Below are 22,038 nucleotides of genomic sequence, written 5' to 3'. Positions count from 1 at the left end.
GGGGGTGATTGAGAAGTTTTGAGCCTGATCCAGAAAAAGTAGGGTGTGGTTCTCCTCCTTTTGCATTCTGAGAAACCAACATTCCTCAACATGGAACACAGTGAGTCAAAATTTAACACATTCTCAAGAAATGTTGGTTTCTCAGAATGCAAATAATGGAGAACCACACCCTACTTTTTCTGGGTCAGGTTCAGAACCCTTGTGGGTCAGCTCAGAACAATCGCCCCTTGTAGCACCCCATGTTTTGAATCAAAATTTGTTCATCCATCTTGCTTATTTTTGGAATTTAAAAGTCCTTATTTTAAGTAACAGCACACACTGCGGTGTGCACATGTGCTAGACTGGGATCCTGCATGTTGTTAATTAAGCTCACCTCTGGGCAAATGCTATGTTAAAATGTGAGTTCTACATATATTTATATTTATTTTATATATATATATATATATATATATATATATATATATATATATATATATATATATGTGCAACTCCAGTGACACTTATATTGTTCAGTAGCCTGAAATAGCAGTCAGCGGCATGAGCTCATGTTCTTTATTTACTTTTAACTCTCGAGTGCTGTGCTCACCAGCAGAAACAGTCAGTTTGCTGACTGAGTGAATACGTTTGGACCTGACTGTGTGTGTTTAGGATGACAGTACTGTGTTTTTGGGAGTATTTTTTGGCGCATGTTTCCCATCTGTGTGGCTGAAGATGCTGAGCTGTTTTTTTCATGTCTAGTTTTACGTTTCCACATCCTTTCCACATGGACCACAGTTTGACCGCCTGACTGTGTGTTTGTTGCTCAGAACGCTGATGTCCACGTCTCAGTCACGTCCTCGCTGTGCTTCATGTGGTGTCAGCAGCTCAGACGCTGTTGTGTCCAAACCTCTTCCTGTTTGTGTCCACACTTTTTTCTTTGATGTAACCTTCTCTGTAATTACTTGTGAACTGATTTTTTAAAAATCTGGCAGTGTTTGATGTTTGAATTTGTAGCCTACACTACTCCCAGATGGTGAATTAGACATCGAGTACTGAGACCTGAGCGAACTGAGCACAAGGTCCAGCTCGCTGGGTCGCCAACACCACGATGATATCTTCACCTATTGTCACTTTATCTCCTTTTTTCCTCAAGCCTCCATAGTGACCGTTATCCGACTGGTCAATGATGCAGTCGACACAATCGAAAGTGAAGGTACCACGTCTCCTCCACCCCTCTCCTCTCCTCTAACCTCAACATTTACAGTCATCCGACCAAACACGCACACGTCACAGCTGGTTCTGAAGCAAGCATTGAGAATTTGTTGAATTTGGAACATAAAAAATAGTTACAAGTTATTGGAAGATGCTTAGAAATAAAGGCAAACTACACAAATTAACAAAACATAAAGTTACTCAACAGAAGCAACTAAATCCTTTCGTACAGTGAAATAAAAAAATGCATACAAAACATTTTACAGCCAATTTTCTTAAGATGAGTCGGGAACGGATACATGAACATTTTCTTGGGCTTCATTTCTAGTGGAGCAGGTAACATCAATTTTCCAGCAACATCACACAAATTTGGCAAAATAGTTCTCAAAGTAGTATTTAAGAAATGGCCTCAAAATGGCCTACCAAAAATTGCTTTTTGCTTACTTTTTGCATGACCCTTAATTGGGGTAAGCAGTTGAAGATGAGTGAGTGAGTGATACTTTTTGCACTTGATTGATTTGTGTCATGGTGAAGTGTTTCATTTTCATCACGATGGATCTGTTTTGCAGCATCAGTGACATCCAAGATGGCTGCCAAACAGACACCCAAAAAATATTTTTGCACAAAAATGTGGTACTTAGTTGATTTTGAACTTGGTATCACCTTGTAGGTTTTCAGGCAAGCCGCGTTACATTTTTCATGTTCCAACAACAATATGGCACGCTTAGCAATATAAACTGGCATTTGACCACGGTGACACATTGAACACAATATATTCAACACTAACCACCTTTTAAAAGGGCAACGTGTACTTTCTAGAGGTGAACACTTTCAAAACATGTGCTGGGTGGAAACCATTAAGACTAAATGTAATAAACCTCACCCTAATTTGACACATAAGCAACATAAAACACAATAAATACCAAATAAAATCTAATAAAATGGGATTTGCCATCAATTTCATTTTAATTGATCAAATAAGAGTATTTCTATGCAAAGAGTGATTTTCAGTAGGATATTTTGGTCATCTTGAATTTTCAAGTGGCCGGTCAACCAGATATGCTTAGTAATATCGTGAGAATCACCACCACCAAATTTGGTGCTTGTATCACTAAATGCACAATTTTTCAGTTGTCTGCGTCACTGTTCCATCAGTCAGTAAAATACTATATGGGAAATCTGACTGGACAAGGCAGTTTTCAAAAGCTGAGTGACTGAGCAAGAAGGAGATGAGTGAGGGAAGCCACCAACACTCAAAAAATCAACATGGGTGTTGATGGTTTTTATGTTACATGAACATAAGTCTAACATGTAGCTTCTATGATACAGAATCAAGTTTTATGGGTGAACACATTCAAATCATGTAGTTTTAACATAACATACAACAACTTAAAATCTAACTTGCTCAGTGAACATAATAAAATTATGGAAAGTATTTCCATCCAAGTAAAATGTGTTAATGTAGCCAGAAACCATGTTGCTGAGTGACCTAAAATGTAAATTTGTTGGGTACAACATGATGAATTTGGATTGCTGTTACTTTATTACCATGAGTCAGGCCAACTAGATTTGTAAGGCTAAATATAACAACAATAACAGTAAGTCCCTTTGGCTGCTCGCTTGTTTGTGCTCGGGGTCGCCACAGAAAATCCAAGGTGGATCTGCATAAATTTGTGCTGATGCAACACAGCAAAGTTAAGTTGACATGTAACTGTACTATTTTAAAAGTAATTGTAATTACATACAGGACAGGGATGGTGGCCAAGTGGTTAGTGCACTTGGTTTCAATAGGAAAGGTTCCCGGTTCAAACCCCACCCCTGCCACATTTCTCCATGTAATGTGGAGTTGCGTCAGGAAGGACATCTGGTGTAAAACCTGTGCCAATTCAACATGCAGATCCACCTCAGATTTGCTGTGGCGACCACGGGTGCAAACAAGGGAGCAGCTGAAGGGACTTACTTTATATTTTTCTTACATTTACCCTTAAAAGTCTAGTTGGCCTAATTCATGGTAATTGAGTAACAGTAATGCAAATTCATCATGTTGACCCAACAAAGTTACATTTAGGTCTACATTTACCTTTTCAACTCTAGTTGGCCTGAACCATGGGAATTAGGTAACAGCAATGCAAATTCATCATGTTGACCCTACAAAGTTACATTTAGGTCTACATTTACCTTTTCAAATGTAGTTGGCCTGAACCATGGCTATTAGGTAACAGCAATGCAAATTCATCATGTTGACCCAACAAAGTTACATTTAGGTCTACATTTACCTTTTCAAATGTAGTTGGCCTGAACCATGGGAATTAGGTAACAGCAATGTAAATTCATCATGTTGACCCAACAAAGTTACATTTAGGTCTACATTTACCTTTTCAAATGTAGTTGGCCTGAACCATGGCTATTAGGTAACAGCAATGCAAATTCATCATGTTGACCCTACAAAGTTACATTTAGGTCTACATTTACCTTTTCAAATGTAGTTGGCCTGAACCATGGGAATTAGGTAACAGCAATGTAAATTCATCATGTTGACCCTACAAGGTTACATTTAGGTCTACATTTACCTTTTCAAATGTAGTTGGCCTGAACCATGGGAATTAGGTAACAGCAATGCAAATTCATCATGTTGACCCTACAAAGTTACATTTAGGTCTACATTTACCTTTTCAAATGTAGTTGGCCTGAACCATAGCTATTAGGTAACAGCAATGTAAATTCATCATGTTGACCCAACAAAGTTACATTTAGGTCTACATTTACCTTTTCAAATGTAGCTGGCCTGAACCATGGCTATTAGGTAACAGCAATGCAAATTCATCATGTTGACCCAACAAAGTTACATTTAGGTCTACATTTACCTTTTCAAATGTAGCTGGCCTGAACCATAGCTATTAGGTAACAGCAATGCAAATTCATCATGTTGACCCTACAAAGTTACATTTAGGTCTACATTTACCTTTTCAAATGTAGCTGGCCTGAACCATAGCTATTAGGTAACAGCAATGCAAATTCATCATGTTGACCCTACAAAGTTACATTTAGGTCTACATTTACCTTTTCAAATGTAGCTGGCCTGAACCATAGTTATTAGGTAACAGCAATGCAAATTCATCATGTTGACCCTACAAAGTACATTTAGGTCTACATTTACCTTTTCAAATGTAGCTGGCCTGAACCATGGCTATTAGGTAACAGCAATGCAAATTCATCATGTTGACCCTACAAAGTTACATTTAGGTCTACATTTACCTTTTCAAATGTAGCTGGCCTGAACCATGGCTATTAGGTAACAGCAATGCAAATTCATCATGTTGACCCTACAAAGTTACATTTAGGTCTACATTTACCTTTTCAAATGTAGCTGGCCTGAACTATGGCTATTAGGTAACAGCAATGCAAATTCATCATGTTGACCCAACAAAGTTACATTTAGGTCTACATTTACCTTTTCAAATGTAGTTGGCCTGAACCATAGCTATTAGGTAACAGCAATGTAAATTCATCATGTTGACCCAACAAAGTTACATTTAGGTCTACATTTACCTTTTCAAATGTAGCTGGCCTGAATCATGGCTATTAGGTAACAGCAATGCAAATTCATCATGTTGACCCTACAAAGTTACATTTAGGTCTACATTTACCTTTTCAAATGTAGCTGGCCTGAACTATGGCTATTAGGTAACAGCAATGCAAATTCATCATGTTGACCCTACAAAGTTACATTTAGGTCTACATTTACCTTTTCAAATGTAGCTGGCCTGAACCATAGCTATTAGGTAACAGCAATGCAAATTCATCATGTTGACCCTACAAAGTTACATTTAGGTCTACATTTACCTTTTCAAATGTAGCTGGCCTGAACCATAGCTATTAGGTAACAGCAATGCAAATTCATCATGTTGACCCTACAAAGTTACATTTAGGTCTACATTTACCTTTTCAAATGTAGCTGGCCTGAACCATGGCTATTAGGTAACAGCAATGTAAATTCATCATGTTGACCCAACAAAGTTACATTTAGGTCTACATTTACCTTTTCAAATGTAGCTGGCCTGAATCATGGCTATTAGGTAACAGCAATGCAAATTCATCATGTTGACCCTACAAAGTTACATTTAGGTCTACATTTACCTTTTCAAATGTAGCTGGCCTGAACTATGGCTATTAGGTAACAGCAATGCAAATTCATCATGTTGACCCAACAAAGTTACATTTAGGTCTACATTTACCTTTTCAAATGTAGCTGGCCTGAACCATAGCTATTAGGTAACAGCAATGCAAATTCATCATGTTGACCCTACAAAGTTACATTTAGGTCTACATTTACCTTTTCAAATGTAGCTGGCCTGAACCATAGCTATTAGGTAACAGCAATGTAAATTCATCATGTTGACCCAACAAAGTTACATTTAGGTCTACATTTACCTTTTCAAATGTAGCTGGCCTGAACCATGGCTATTAGGTAACAGCAATGCAAATTCATCATGTTGACCCTACAAAGTTACATTTAGGTCTACATTTACCTTTTCAAATGTAGCTGGCCTGAACCATAGCTATTAGGTAACAGCAATGCAAATTCATCATGTTGACCCTACAAAGTTACATTTAGGTCTACATTTACCTTTTCAAATGTAGCTGGCCTGAACCATAGCTATTAGGTAACAGCAATGCAAATTCATCATGTTGACCCTACAAAGTTACATTTAGGTCTACATTTACCTTTTCAAATGTAGCTGGCCTGAACCATAGCTATTAGGTAACAGCAATGCAAATTCATCATGTTGACCCTACAAAGTTACATTTAGGTCTACATTTACCTTTTCAAATGTAGCTGGCCTGAACCATGGCTATTAGGTAACAGCAATGCAAATTCATCATGTTGACCCTACAAAGTTACATTTAGGTCTACATTTACCTTTTCAAATGTAGCTGGCCTGAACCATGGCTATTAGGTAACAGCAATGCAAATTCATCATGTTGACCCTACAAAGTTACATTTAGGTCTACATTTACCTTTTCAAATGTAGCTGGCCTGAACCATAGCTATTAGGTAACAGTAATGCAAATTCATCATGTTGACCCAACAAAGTTACATTTAGGTCTACATTTACCTTTTCAAATGTAGCTGGCCTGAACCATAGCTATTAGGTAACAGCAATGCAAATTCATCATGTTGACCCTACAAAGTTACATTTAGGTCTACATTTACCTTTTCAAATGTAGCTGGCCTGAACCATAGCTATTAGGTAACAGCAATGTAAATTCATCATGTTGACCCAACAAAGTTACATTTAGGTCTACATTTACCTTTTCAAATGTAGCTGGCCTGAACCATGGCTATTAGGTAACAGCAATGCAAATTCATCATGTTGACCCAACAAAATTACATTTAGGTCTACATTTACCTTTTCAAATGTAGCTGGCCTGAACCATGGCTATTAGGTAACAGCAATGTAAATTCATCATGTTGACCCTACAAAGTTACATTTAGGTCTACATTTACCTTTTCAAATGTAGTTGGCCTGAACCATGGGAATTAGCTAACAGCAATGCAAATTCATCATGTTGACCCTACAAAGTTACATTTAGGTCTACATTTACCTTTTCAAATGTAGCTGGCCTGAACCATGGCTATTAGGTAACAGCAATGCAAATTCATCATGTTGACCCTACAAAGTTACATTTAGGTCTACATTTACCTTTTCAAATGTAGCTGGCCTGAACCATGGCTATTAGGTAACAGCAATGTAAATTCATCATGTTGACCCAACAAAATTACATTTAGGTCTACATTTACCTTTTCAAATGTAGCTGGCCTGAACCATGGCTATTAGGTAACAGCAATGTAAATTCATCATGTTGACCCTACAAAGTTACATTTAGGTCTACATTTACCTTTTCAAATGTAGCTGGCCTGAACCATGGCTATTAGGTAACAGCAATGCAAATTCATCATGTTGACCCTACAAAGTTACATTTAGGTCTACATTTACCTTTTCAAATGTAGCTGGCCTGAACCATGGCTATTAGGTAACAGCAATGTAAATTCATCATGTTGACCCAACAAAATTACATTTAGGTCTACATTTACCTTTTCAAATGTAGCTGGCCTGAACCATGGCTATTAGGTAACAGCAATGTAAATTCATCATGTTGACCCTACAAAGTTACATTTAGGTCTACATTTACCTTTTCAAATGTAGCTGGCCTGAACCATGGCTATTAGGTAACAGCAATGTAAATTCATCATGTTGACCCTACAAAGTTACATTTAGGTCTACATTTACCTTTTCAAATGTAGCTGGCCTGAACCATGGCTATTAGGTAACAGCAATGCAAATTCATCATGTTGACCCTACAAAGTTACATTTAGGTCTACATTTACCTTTTCAAATGTAGCTGGCCTGAACCATGGCTATTAGGTAACAGCAATGTAAATTCATCATGTTGACCCTACAAAGTTACACTTGGGTCACTCAGCAAAATTGTTTCTGGCTATGTTAATGCATTTTACTAGGGTGGAAATACTTTCGCTAATTCTTTTTTTTTTATGTTCACTGAGCAAGTTATTTTTTTCAGTGAAGACAACCAAACAATGCTGAAGGAGATATACTGTAGGTGTCTGTGGCTGAGATTGGAGAAACTGTGAATCGTGCAGTTTATTTCTGTTGCATCATCAGTTCAACAGCTACATTGTAGAACAGAGAATAATTTGCTTAAAAAGGTGAAACTTCAGCAACACTTTTCCAGAAGGAACATGGGAGACCTGAGCCTAGACTTTCTAGTGACAAAAAATGCTTTTCATAACTGATGTAAATGAAGTCTAACACATATTCAGTGACTTGGAAATGTTTATGTATCCATCCTCTGACTGGCTGTAATCTTTATATTTAGTTTGTCAAGTTACTATGTACTTCCTAAATTGTTAGTGGGATGTTTTAGTTAAACCCCAAATGAGTGCTGAAAGTCATCACTATAAAAACATCTTGATTCTTTCATTTCAACTCCATTGTGGTGGCAAAATGTCAAAAGTTGTGCATGTGTCCAAATACTTTTGGACCTGGGTGTATAACCTGTTCTCCCCCTTATTCCGTCACATTTGCTTACAGATGATGTGCCATCTGTGCAGGACACTGCACGCTCTCTGACACGTTCGCCTGAATTAAAAACATTGCAGAAACACGACATCCGACATCTCTTCCAGGACATGTGGACTAGCAGGCGAGCCCAGCGCCAAACGGGAAAATGCAGCGTCACACGCGTTTATGTGTTCATTTCTGTACATGTTTTCATGGTTAAAAGTTGTGACGCTGCCTGTCAGTGGACATATTCTTTAGCTGTCTGTAACTATGAAAGCCACAGACAGCACTAGCTGAGCCCCAAAGGCTGCGGGTTTGATTCCAGACCTGAGTTTGTTGAGTCTCCTCAGCCCAACACACACTGGCATAAATCAGGTTTTCTTCCTCTGCACTTTAACATTTCAACACCTCTGAGGCATAACACCGTTTGTGGTTTGCAATCAAACTAAAGGCATTTTTCTTTCTTTGTTTTGGCATTTAAAGGAACATTTTTTCAGCGCTGCTGACGTTTTGCAATTGCAGAAATATCTGCTATAAAGGCCAAGTCTCAGTTACGCTGCAATGCCTCCAGAGAAGCTACGATTCACTGAACATCGGTGCCAAACACCTCAATAAGATCTCTGACAAGCCAAACAGATCGCTCTGAAAGACCGACGTGTTGGTGTCATAGTAGGAGAGACGGTCGCACAATGTCGTCCACACACAGACAACATGTCCGAAGCGTCAGAAAGGAAAAGAACATTAAGAAAACCCCAGAAACTCACAGTACCTGAGAACCTGGTGTTGCCGACTCAACCGTCCCTCCTAAAAATCGGTCCGGCCTGCCTTCACTGCGCATGTGTCATTAGCCGCGGTTCACTGATGATCACCTCGTTTCTGCTTCAGGCTGCCTCCAGTCATCATCTGTCTCAATGACAGATATCTGAAGCCTTTGTACAACAATCATTTCAACATAAATTCAGCATTATTTTATCATAAAAGATGGAGGAAGCAATCGGACCGTCACAGCTTAAACGAGCTGCTAGCTGATGCGTTCACTGCATGTCGGTCATTTCAAAGCTTTAGAGTGATTTAAGAGGTTTTTAAGAGACTCCATCTCAGACGAGCTGTTGTGGTCCGAAATGATACATGCGCAGTGGAGGCAGGGTGGGCCGATTTTTAAGGGGCAACATTAGGTCTGCGACACCGACAGATACTGAGAGCCAATAAAAAGCCACTTCAGTCCATGTGGAAGCAAGTATGACCAAGCTGGTACCAAACACCTCCCTCAAAGTTAAATGGGTGAATCACCCATGGACCTCAGAGCCAACAGAGGAACAAGTCAGAAAAGTCCCTTTTATGCATGCATACAAATAAAAAAATGACCAAAAAATTTAACAAATTTAAGACTTCAAAAACAGAACTAAGCTTCATGAATTAATGTAAAGGCAGTTTTCTTTTAAAAGTTTGTAGTGATGATGAGCTCTCTGTTACATTTCTTTTATCATTCCACATTTGTGCGACACAATATCTGATGGAAAACAGACTGTTTAGTTTTATAGAAAGGAAGGTGAAGATGACTATTGTGTTTGGTGTTATATGAATGAATCTGTGAATTTAATATGACCAAATTTCTAAATGCTGATGGTAAACATAAAGGTGAGAACATGTTTTTGTAAATAAACACACACGTGATGAATATTTATATTGTATACTGTGAGAATGTTCAGCTTTTTAAAAAGTGGTGCAGAAGCTTCTGTTGATTAGGGAGAAGGACAGAAATACCAAAGTGCTTTAAACACAGCTTTTACAGATGGGTAGATGAAGATAAACCCATGTCAGCTTGTGCTGCTCAAACTCTATACTAGAGTTTCAATTGAAGGAAATTAAATTTATCCCGTGTCAAATTTTTAGGCATTGTAGTGGATGAGAATTTGAACCAGAAACAACACATTAGTTTTATCCACAAAAAAAAAACAGTAAGATCATTTGGATTCATCAACAAACTCAGATATTTTGTAGATAAGGCTTGTCTGTTGACCCTATATTATTTTTTAATTTATCCATATTTGATTTACGGTAACATAATTTGGGCAAACACATACCCATCCAACCTCCTTAAAAAGTTTTCTTTTATAACGCTAAACTGATAAACAACCAAAACAGCTAACCCATAACTTTCAGCTACTAACAAGCCAATTTTGTGTTTAAACACTGCCAACGCTTCTGATAAAATCAAAGGAGATCACAAACCCAAATACAGACAGTGAGTCAGCGCTTCTGTGTTTGTGCGCTCTGCCCACTGGTGGGCACTGTTCAGCTAATCCGACAACCGATAATTATCAAAGGTAATGTTTTGTTAGCGGATTAGCTTTTCAGATGAGTTTTAAAACCATCAGCGGACCAACTATTTTCTGATAAATTTAGTTCTGATAACTTTTAGAGCGTTAACATTTTTTTTAGCTAGTAACATTGATAATCCCTTTTGCTCCTGTCTGCTATTCACCCTATTGACGTATCCCATAATCCCTTGTGCGCCAGAGATTCGCTGCAGTCAAAACAACATAAAGAATCCACATGATGACAATTGTAAATGAATATTATACTACAAAAATGTATTTTTATGCTTTTCATCACGTTAATAAGAGACTACATGCATGATACCCTGAAAACTTGCTAAAACAATTATAACAAAAAAATCTGTGTCTGCTATGTTTAATCTGTGTGGAATTTAATAAACGCAAACCGAATTTCAGACATCTTATATATATTAGTCTGGAACAAAGAGGACAAACAGTGTTGTAAAGAACAATAATCAAGACGTTAAAGAGCAAACTTCACTTTCCCCCAGAACGACATGATCAGGAAGCGAGCGTAGCTCACAGCAGCTCCCATTGAAAATAACGGAGAGACAGACTGTGATTCTCACGTTTACATAAAATAAACGCCATAACAACATCTATAAACCCAGAGAATATATTCATGAGAGTTTTAGGCACAATATAAAAATAGTTTTATGTTGCGATGTTAATGCTGTTGTCCGTGTGCAGCGGTTAAAGTGCAGCATGATCAGAGTGTCTCAATGCAGTTCTCAGTGTTACTGAGATCTCGCAGCGCGGCGACCTCTTTGAAGTTTTGCGGGATTTGAAACTTCAATAGGGCGAATGTACTTTGCAGCAGTGCGGTAGCTGAGCTCAACTCTGACCCCAGCAGAAGGGGCCTGGCTGCCAGGCAAAAAGTCATTATTCCTGTGGTGGCCAAGTGGTTAATTCGCTTGGTTTCAGTGCAGAAGGTTCCAGGTTCAAATCCCACCCCTGCCACATTTCTCCATGTAATGCGGAGTTGCGTCAGGAAGGGCATCTGGCGTAAAACCTGTGCCAATTCAACATGCCAATTCCAAGATCCACCTTGGATTTGCTGTGGCGACCCCGATTGCAAACAAGGGAGCAGCTGAAGGGACTTACTTTACCATGTAGTGGTCCTATTCATTCTGTGTAAAAACCAACATAAGTGAATCAATGTAACGTGTGTGTTTGTGTTTAGAAACAAATGTGCTTTTGTAAAATATGTAATAGTCAAAATATGTGTAAAAATATGTGTAAAAAAAAGCGCTGGGTATTTTAAAATCCTGCAGTCGACAACACTGTGATATAACGGCTCGCCAGTAGATGGCAGTGTTCTATGCATTTTGATGCCAGTTATATCACACGGCCTGAATCACAATTTAACAGACTTTTTGGCTTTACAAATGCCTTTTTTTTTACAAATGAAAAAAATTACAAAAAAGCACATTTATTTGTAAACACCAACACACGTTACATTGATTCACTTGTGTTGGTTTTTACATAGAATGAATTAGTCAACCAATCAGTATGAGTGGAGGTTAAGTTTATCCATAATCCCTTTGGGCATCTGTGCGTTAATGGTCAAAGCTTCAGAATTAGTGCATTATTTTAAAATTAACCAATATGTGTTATATTTTCACTTTTACATTGTAAGAGTTTACATTAATGTAGTTATTTTATCGGATTAATTTGATTTGTAAATCAAAACCATAAGTCAAACCTGTTTTCCTTTTCAAGATGTCTGCCTCAAGGCTGGACCGCTGTATGCTGTCAAGAGTAATGACTTCTTTTTTTGTGGCAGCTTGGTGGCCAGGGCCCTTCTGCTGGGGTAGATTGAGCTCAGCTCCTTTCAGCTGCCTCACTGCTACAAAATACATAGCAGACAGGAGCCAATGGTGTTTATGGATGTTTTTCACCATTACTATGTAAGTGGTCTATGTAATGTTATCCTGTTATGGTACTATGTACTATGTAGTGGTACTATGTATGTAGTGGTCTAAAAGTCATCAGAACCAAATTTATTGGAAGGTAATTGCTTTGCTGATGGTTTTTGAAGTTAGCTGAAAAGCTAATCTGCTAACAAACAAGTTAACTTCGCTAATTAGTGGTTAGCAGATTAGCGGAACTATGCCCACCACTGTCCAAGAAATATGCAGTGTCTTAGGAATGTTCATGTATCCATCCCCTGACTTGTCTGAAGAAAACTGGATGCAAAAGTGATAGTTTGTATGTGTTCTACTAAAGGGGGCACTTCCTTGTTCACACCATAATTTTGGCTTTTAGGTTTTTATTTCTTTTAAATCATGATTCACTGTGACTTTTAGAAATCTTAATATAAAAAGCCTGAATTTTAGATTTGTTTTTTGAAAAAAAAAAAAAATCAAACATATGAAAGCTGAAATAAACACAAATAAACCAATAAGCTTACACCTAGCTTTGCACGCAGGGAAACTTTAGCTTTATTTGACCACGCGACATTTCCAGCCCAGTCTCACACTTTTTTCATGTCTCCATCACAAAATGAGTGACATTTTTGTGATGCTTTTTTAAAATTTTATTTTATTATTTCTAACTCTACCACTTCTCCCAACACTAAACATAACCAGAACGTAAGTGTGTCCCTTCCCCAAACCCTAAGCATGACTCCCCCAGACACTCCGTGAGGTTGGCTTGAATGTAACAGCCAGCTGCTGACGCTGACGATCGATACGTTGTCAAAATGACGGGGAGAAACTCTGCTCAAAGCCTCTATAACCAACTATTCCACCCCAACGAAACAGTATTTGGGTTAGGTCAGTTTAGGCAAACTTCACCCCAAAATGCTTTAGGAGTTAGGAATTAGTGAAGCTACATTAACACTGATGCAATGCAGCGGAAAACAAAATAATTAGTGACACATATTATTTTTTCTGTACCTCAATTTGTCCTGTTTGTACTCCTTGAATTTTCTTTTTTCCTCCACTGGGCACCAGGCAGTTTGGTCTGTTTTGATATTGTTGACTTATTATTCACAAGTCCCGACACCAGGTTTGGCTCACTTTTTTTTTGTTTTTGTTTTTTTTTAAAGAAGGGCTCAGCTCATCAGACACTTTGGGGGGGGGGGGGGGGGGGGGGGACTGTTATCATCATCATAATTCTTTAAAAGGCTTTGCTATGCAGTTAAATCAATATGGGCTGATTTTTATTTTATATTAAATAGTATTAACTAGTTATAGTATAAGAATAGTGAAGACTGACTATTTTTCCCCTCATCTGTGCGTAATTATTTGCCAACATGAATTTTTTTGTAGTTTAACCAATTAGTGCAGAAAAACAATGCAGGAACACTGGAAATCGTGTCATTGTATAGTTTGTCCAGCAGAGGGCATTCCAACAGCATTACAGTACTGTAAAGTATGGCTGGGACCCCCATCACCAATTGGTCATATTACCTACAAGAGACAGAGTAGGCGTTATACAACAAGAAACATGGTCATTATGCCACCAAGTGGGCGGTACCAAATAAATGAGAAGTATATTTTATGCAAATACTGACAATGTAACACAGCAGCTGCCAATCAGATTGAAGGCAGCATGACGTGTGTTCAACATTAATCCTAAATTACATTTATTGAGAACGAAACCTAAGCCATTTTTATGTACAGTGGTTCCTTGTTTATCGCGGGAGTCATGTTTTAAAAAAACCTGCAATAGGCGATATCCGCAAAGTAGTCAGCGTCATTTTTTACAGTTCTTATATATGTTTTAAGGCCGTAAAACCCCTCACTACACTCTTTATACACTTTTCTCAAACAGACATTAACATTTTCTCACTTTTCTCTCCTGTGTAAACAAAGTTCAAACCTTAGTAGAAAAATAAGTCCAGTATTATAGAATGAAACCAAAGATCAAAACCTGTTTTCAGGCCCAAACATTTGTTTGAGAAATAAAAATAGAACGTTTTCCTATAAATAATTATGATGGCTTTTAGAACAAACAAAGTTAATTTTAACGATGAACCTACGAGGTTGGACACATAAATTATTAATAGTGACTCACCAGTATTTCACAGTTCCTCTGATCGCGCCTCTTCGTCCTGGTGCTGCTCCGCTGTAGCATCTTTTTCCACTGAAGGCCTCGGTGCAGGTGTCTTTTTCTGAGTGAAGAACATAGTTATGGGTGGTTGTTGGTGCTCTTTTTTCTTCTGGGTGAGAACATTCTTACAAACAGACATGCAGAACACAGTGCACGTGCTCTCCCTTAGCCAATCGCGGTGATGCCGACTGGTGCCACACTGTATTACAGTTTATATGTATATTTACAGATATATCTTTAGCATAATTTGTTTTACCTCCTAATAAGGGTATCTGTCCCAAAAATCCGTTTTAGTCGGGCTCCGCTTTCAACAGGAAAAAACATCTACCAGAATCAAACTCTGATAAGAAAACAAATACAGCCATGTACTGAACACTTGCACCCCAACAGGAACTACATCTGTGCACCAAAAATTATAGGTTTTTACTTGCCAATAATTAGCAAACTCACTTTGTTTCTCACAACACCTGAACTGTTGTGTTTTGAAAATAGCAAACATGCTCAGGTTTACCTGTAAAAGATAATCTTTTCTTCCACCTGACAGTGTCGGTCATGGACCACGGTCAGACCTACAACAGAGGTGACTACCCCCCCCCCCCCCATATCACTCCTCCCCCACCCCAACCTTCCCAATTCTATCTATCTATCTATCTATCTATCTATCTATCTATCTATCTATCTATCTATCTATCTATCTATCTATCTTGTCTGTCTGTCTGTTGAGAGCAGACACACTGGTTCCTGTCGAAGGACAGCTGGTCCTGACTTATTGCTGAATTGCTTTGATATGTCTGTGCAGAGGTTGCGGTTTGTGCACGTGGTCATCTTTAATGTGATTAGATGAGCTTTGGCGCTGTACGCGGTGGCTGAACTCTGAGTGTCACTACTGCCTTTGTTTATCAGAAAGCACAAAGGTCATGACCTTTGGTATGTGAGCAAGTAGGTCAGAACATTGCATACACGTGGGAGGTTCCAGGCACACCTTTTGTTCTGGTTTAAATAGGCACCATTGGGGACCAATCATTGTCACTGCAGCCAGTCATGTGACTTGTGTGGTCAGTTTTGAGAACTGAACGAATCACAGGGAAGCATGACAAGGCCACTTTGTCATTTGACCTCTAAGTGAAAATTTGTCCTCAAAGTGTGAGAGTGAAGATGACAACATGAAACCTCAAAATATTTCCTGATTTTGCGCAAAATGACCCTTAGGCCCCATGTCCATGTTGTGTTTTTTTCTCTGTCTAAATGATGTTGGCTCATATGCAGGCACATGCAGCCATCTCCAAAAGAAACCCAGTGTTTTTTTTGTTTGTTTGTTTTTTTGTACAGCAGCTCTGAGTGCTTTTAAGTTGAACATTTGTGAACATTTGCAAACGTTGCTGTGATATCACTGTAACACCTCCTCAGGCAACTGTGAGGAGAGGTTGATTTTTACCTGATTTTTTTACTCAAAATCAATCACAGCAAAGAAAAAATCCTCATCTGTGGATTGGACAGATGTTTGGTTCTTGCTGAGGGTGAGTACTTTGTATCACTGTACATTATACGTGAGTAATTATCATTTTGTTGTTGTCATAGTAACAGATCACACACACAGGCCCCCATCCCAGAAAATGCTGAACCCTAAATAAATGAAAATCCATTTTTATGGGAAAAAATTGCAAAAAACAAACAAAAAAATCCAGTAAAAATATATAAATACCTTTCCAGAAAATCCTGTAAATGTTACAGTATTGAACCATTGTAATTTAAAATAATAATAATAATGGCAAGAAGAAGAAGAAGAAGAATACAAGAAAAATGGGGTACAGGTAGAACTGAATCTGGGATATTGTTTTTGAAACAAGCACACTATCTGCTGCTTTAAAAATGGTGTGAATTAATCTAAAAAACCTGAAGAATCTGTTTTATCTTCTTAATATTTAGCCCACTCATTTCTAAACAGGCATGATTATTTCCAGAACTCCTTATATGAACACACTTTGGACAAATACAGTAAAAATGTTAATATGGCAATGTGATAAAAATTCATTGTATTTTCAGAGTAGTGCCTATTGTGTGACAGCACAGTGGTGTAAATAGTGAGCGTGTTGCCTCCAAAGCAAAATATACCAGGTTCAAGGCAGCCTGAGGCCCATTCACCTTTTTCAGCTGGAGGTGTGTTGGAATAACCAGGTCAGCATGTTGATCCCGTGCCAAACCTCCTGTGGTGGCCCTGAACAAAACCAGCAGCACAACAACATTCATTGTGTCCAATAACGAACAAGTGCATTTATATTTTGAATAAACAGTTAACACAGAATGATAATTATTTAGCAAAATATAATAAATAAAAATAATAATAATTATAATTATACTTATATTTATTGATTTAAAATGTTAAGTTTTTTGTTTTTGTAAATTACAACAGCTTTATACTGTAAAATTTACAGGTTCTGGAAATGTATTTACATATTTTTAACTTATACAGACATTCTGGAAACCAAAGCTGCCAGATTTTTAAACAATAGATTTTTATTTTTATTAATTTAGTTTTTTGTTGTTGTTTTACAGTTTGGTGTGAAGCCTTTCTGGGTGTTCTATCAGCACTTTTCTGCCCAAATAAATAAATAAATAAAAATGCGATATGGGCAGGAGGCCTGAACTCAGAAAAATACAGCAAAACGATGATTCTTTTTTACATGATAAAATGTGACAAATATCAGTGTATGAGCAGCTGTGAGGCAGATTAAAACAGGAAGTTAATGTTGAATAATTCAAAGAAACACTGCACGCAGTGATGACATCATCAGCCACCGTGTACGTGCTGACAGAGGAGTCATTTCTTGGTTTGATTTTGTCTCCATCATGTCTTCCTGCCGAATTGTTGCCCAGCTGGACTTTGCGTGACACTTGCCATGTGGTGCTGACTCTGCGGCACGGCAGACCGTCATCCTCGTCCATCTCACCACATTGTGTTTTTCTCTGCAGTCATGTGATGCCGACACGGTGTTTTCATGCATGGACATCTTGCTGTTGAGTTTGTTATCTTCACTCACCTTCTGTGAAAGCAGCCGGCCATCGGAATGATCTGTGCTAATGCTAGTGTTAGCGGTGTTAGTGCTGAAGTCAGCGGTGGCGTGACCAGCAACAGAAGAATGCACCCCAGCTTTACATGTCCTCTAACATGATTTATTGGAGCCCTGACCGGCGTGCTGCTCTGCATGCCGAGACCTTTGACCTTCATGACTCCTGTGCATGGCGCGCACGCCCACACGCTCATGCTAACATGCCTCCTGCACAGGTTGTGCCTTGTTGTGTGCCTGACCTCTGTGTATTCTTAATGCTCCTGTGTGTTTAATGTGTGTATTGCATGTGCAGGCATGTGTGCTGCACAGCGCCACATTGTGGTTCTGCTGGTTTGATGCAGTGTGCAGGTCCACGGCGCCCACAGGCTGGGCGGACAGGATGTGTGTGTGGAGTTACTAACGTCTTCCTCTCTGCTGTCCAGCGTATCACTGGGACACGTCTGACTGGATGCCGAGCTCCAGGCTGTCGGACATCAAAGAGGCGCCGGGCTACGAGGCGACTCCAGGGAGCGGCACAGCTGGCGCAGTGCCTCACCTCACAGGGAGCACTCGGGAGCTGGAGTCAGACTACTACCTGGGAGGTTGCGACATTGACAGCGACTACCCACCTCCCCAAGAAGAAGAGTTCTTGAGCCAAGACCAGCTCCCCCCTCTGCTGCCCACCAATGAGGACTATCCTGAGCCCTACTCACCACTTCCTGTCAACCAGCCAGTGTCCAAGGAGAGCACGTTGAGCTCTGGTAGCGCGGGCTGCCAGCACAACAGGCCACACTTCCATCCCAGCCAGTATCTGCCTCCCCACCAGCTGCCTCTGGGGGAGTTGCTTCCTGGGGAGGATTACAGCTCGTCTGTGGGCGGACTTACTCCAGGAAACGGGGACACAGATGATAGCGTATCGCTAAATATGCGGCTGTCTGTTGGTGCGTCGTCAGCGTCCGACATGTCGGCGCCGTGTGAGTGTGAACATGCCAGCGACTTTGGCAGCGTGGACGAGCTCCGCCGAGGAGTGACCATCATCACAGACTCCCAGCAGCAGACCGAAGTGTAACGGAGCAGGCGGCGCCGCGCGGACTAGAACGACAAAACCGCAGCCACAGATCTGATGTGTTTTTTAGTCAAACGTGCACAGACAATGGGCGCGGTGTCAACAGAAGTGTCCTTCACGTGACGGCATCGAGAATGTGACTGAGAGAGACACACGCTCACCTGTAAAGTTGTTTGGCTCCGCCTCCTTCACAAAAGTCAAAGGTTTTCTTTTACAGAACTTTTGATATTTGGAAACTTTTTATTGCCCTGATCCTGTACATACTTTGTAAAAAAAAAAACAAAAAAAAAACAAAACACAAAGCCGGACCACATTTCTGAAAACCTTGTGCTGTGGTGACAATAACAAAAAGAAAATGGTGGAAGGTTTCACCTAAAAATGAGCTTCCAGTTTTTTCGTCTTTTAGATGTTTTGTACAGAAAAGGAGACAAAGCTGCACAATTTTTTTGTTTTTGTTTTTGCATCTCTATAAAACAAAAACAATACGTGCTGACTTTTAAGTTGATTCAGTCAACAACACTTTAATTATGTCGTTATGCCAAAATGTTCAGGTGTTTCTGAAAATCATGTTTTGCAGATAAAACAATCAATGACACAAAGATTTCACATCGGTGAAACGAATATTACAACCTAAAATCTAAACGTACCTATTAAAAAGAAAATGTTTTGGGAAGTTAAATTTCTTGTTTGTGTGAACACTAAGACATTAAAGGGGTAATACTGGGCGATTCTATGGTAACGGGATTACAATCGGAGCACATTTTTAATGAGGAGCTAAAATATGGCCAGATTTTCCTGTCGTCGTAATTCCGTTACCATAGAATCACCTTATTACACACAGTATCAACAATACACTCATATAATAAATGTTTATGAGTGCAATGGTACAAATATTTTCAAAAACTGGTCAACAAGGATTGTTATCTTTAAAAGAGTGAAAATATTCTATTCACTGCATGAAGGGAAAACATTCACTATTTGGTTGTTATGACACCTGAATAGATTTTGAATCTGTGTCTGTGTTAATTACTGAGCTCATCTGTCCTGCAAAAACAAAACAAAAAAACTTCCTGGAGATGTGCAGTAAGGTTTTTCTAAGCAAAATTGTAACTCTAAGAATGTTTTTTTAAGCACATCCTGTCGTGGACGCACTCAGACACTCTCCAGGACACTGGACGCCCTCAGGTCATCCTAACATCAGCCCACTAGATTCGTGGTGTGTGACATGCCGTTAGCATTACGTTATGTTATGTAATTGTGCTAATTTTACTGAACTTTAGACAGGTGTTTCTTCTCGGAACAGGAAGCAGAGAGCAGCGGGGCACAGACAGGTCTGTCGCTGAGGAGCTCTGTGGTGTGAAACTACGTTTGCTTTCCTTAATCCAGCTAAAATCGCAATCTGAACTTGTCCAGTTCTTCCTCTTCTACAGCTGCTAAAGGTGTCCCTGCGAACACTGCGGCGGCCTTCCATAGAGTGAAGCGTACGGGACAAATCATGAGGCTCTATTTAGACGTCATATATTAGAAGAAAACAGGTGTTTAAAAATGAAGTTTCTCATCACAAATCTTCAGCAAACACTGAGCCACTGTAAAATACTAATTGTAATAATTCAGGTTTCTAGGAAGCTACGTGTTTGTGTGAGTGCTCAGTGAGACACGCCCACCGGAGATAAAACTTTGTGGATGTTTAAAATGAAGCTTCAGCCATATTTAGCAGAACAAGGCCAACAAAAACTGATTCAGCACAACACGGCCCTTTAATCTGGATTCTGAAGCCAGACTTTTCGCATCAGATGTTAATTCAGTTCCTGTTCTATTCTGTTAGTAGAGTTTTTTGTGCCAAACCAGTAACACCCTGCAGGTAGTGACAACAGGAGACAATTTGAACTGTTTGTGTTGATGAAGTTGCGAACATCCCACTGCTCTTCGGAGGCTGAGCTCTGATCCGGTTTGATCCGAGCCTGTTTACACGCCACAGAGCGGCGCCAGCTGGACGCTCCGAGAGTTTCGATGCATTCCAGAGTTGTGGATGATGTTGAAGCAGGACCTGGTCCGGGTCCCTCAGACCTGTACAGTGTACAGATGTAAGTTGTTCAAATGCACATTTTGTACATACAGAACTTTGATCCTGAACAGCCTTTGATCTTTGTGTTGGCTGAATGTGGACAGTGAGTGTGAAATACGTTCCACTGACATCATTCCGCTGAGACTTGTCACCGTTTTTTACTCCTGCATGAATGACGTTTCACCTTCAGTTTGCACAGTACCGATCTGGAGCAGACGTCCTTTTGTGCTCATGACGATGAGTCTTTTTGTAACATTTCTCTCATGTGGAATGTTCGGACAAGTTTCTCTTCTTTGGGTGTGGAACTGAGACATCTGCTGCCAAAATGTCTTCTATCTTCAGCAACTATCTGTACAAAACAAGTGTTTATTTTTTACGTTTTGTTTTTATTCAGTGAAGAAAATAAAAAAGGTTCTTGCTCACCGTGGTGGTCTGTGTTAAAGTCCAGCGGTTTGGACACTGTTTCTTGCTCAGATTCAGTTTTGTCCTTGAATTAGGAAAAAGGTGCGTGAAGGTGCTGACGACTATAGCAGGTGGGTGAAGTACGTAGAGCATCAGTAACAAGAAACTCACCTTGTTTAATGTTCAATGTTTAATGTAGTGATCCTTAATAGTGTGACAGCATTCTTCTCTGACGTGCACAATTAAACCCCGCTGCACCGCATTCAGTTTCATTGCTGCACTATGCTGAAGAAGGACAGTGATGCCAAGTCAGCTAAAAGTTTCATTCCAATGCTCCTCAGCGTGCTCCTGCAGGTGTTCCACCTGCTGCTGCGCCTGATGTTTGGGAAAACGAGCGAGATGAGAGCCTCGTGAAGCCACACATCTGGCTCTCTCTGTCTCCTCCTCCCCTCTGCACCACTCCATGGCACAGAGCCCAATGAAGCATGGAGTCACAAAGTTCTTCTGCTGTGGAGCAAACTGGAGCGATCTGAATTGTTCAGGAGCTGATGGATGAATATGGGTCACACACCCATATTCATCCATTGTGGAGACAATTCGCCTCATTCACAACATGACAGAACTTAACAATGCGCTGTTACGTGAATAGCATAGACACATTCAGTGGCTGAACGTGTCTAACTAACTGCAGTTAGCATAATTAAATGCAGAAGACAAATTTTGTTCTACGTGCAATTACAATAAAAATGCCCCCTTCCTTCCTTCCCTCCTTCCTTCCTTCTCT

The 22,038-nt window shown here is 39.6% G+C and overlaps 1 protein-coding gene across 1 annotated transcript in view; it reads left to right on the top strand.

The window, feature by feature from the left end:
* fat3a (FAT atypical cadherin 3a) overlaps positions 1–21,274 on the top strand; it is a 451,004-nt gene extending 429,730 nt beyond the window's left edge. The window contains exon 37 of the mRNA XM_034168868.1: positions 18,165–21,274. Coding sequence (XP_034024759.1) covers positions 18,165–18,790 — 626 coding nt within the window. The 3' untranslated portion in view covers positions 18,791–21,274. The remainder of the gene's footprint in view (positions 1–18,164) is intronic.
* The last annotated feature ends 764 nt before the right edge of the window (positions 21,275–22,038 follow it).

This window comes from Thalassophryne amazonica, chromosome 4 (assembly GCF_902500255.1).
Source record: "Thalassophryne amazonica chromosome 4, fThaAma1.1, whole genome shotgun sequence".
NCBI lineage: Eukaryota > Metazoa > Chordata > Actinopteri > Batrachoidiformes > Batrachoididae > Thalassophryne > Thalassophryne amazonica.
The sequence above is the reverse complement of the archived record's forward strand: the minus strand, read 5'-3'. Positions and strand labels throughout refer to the sequence as shown.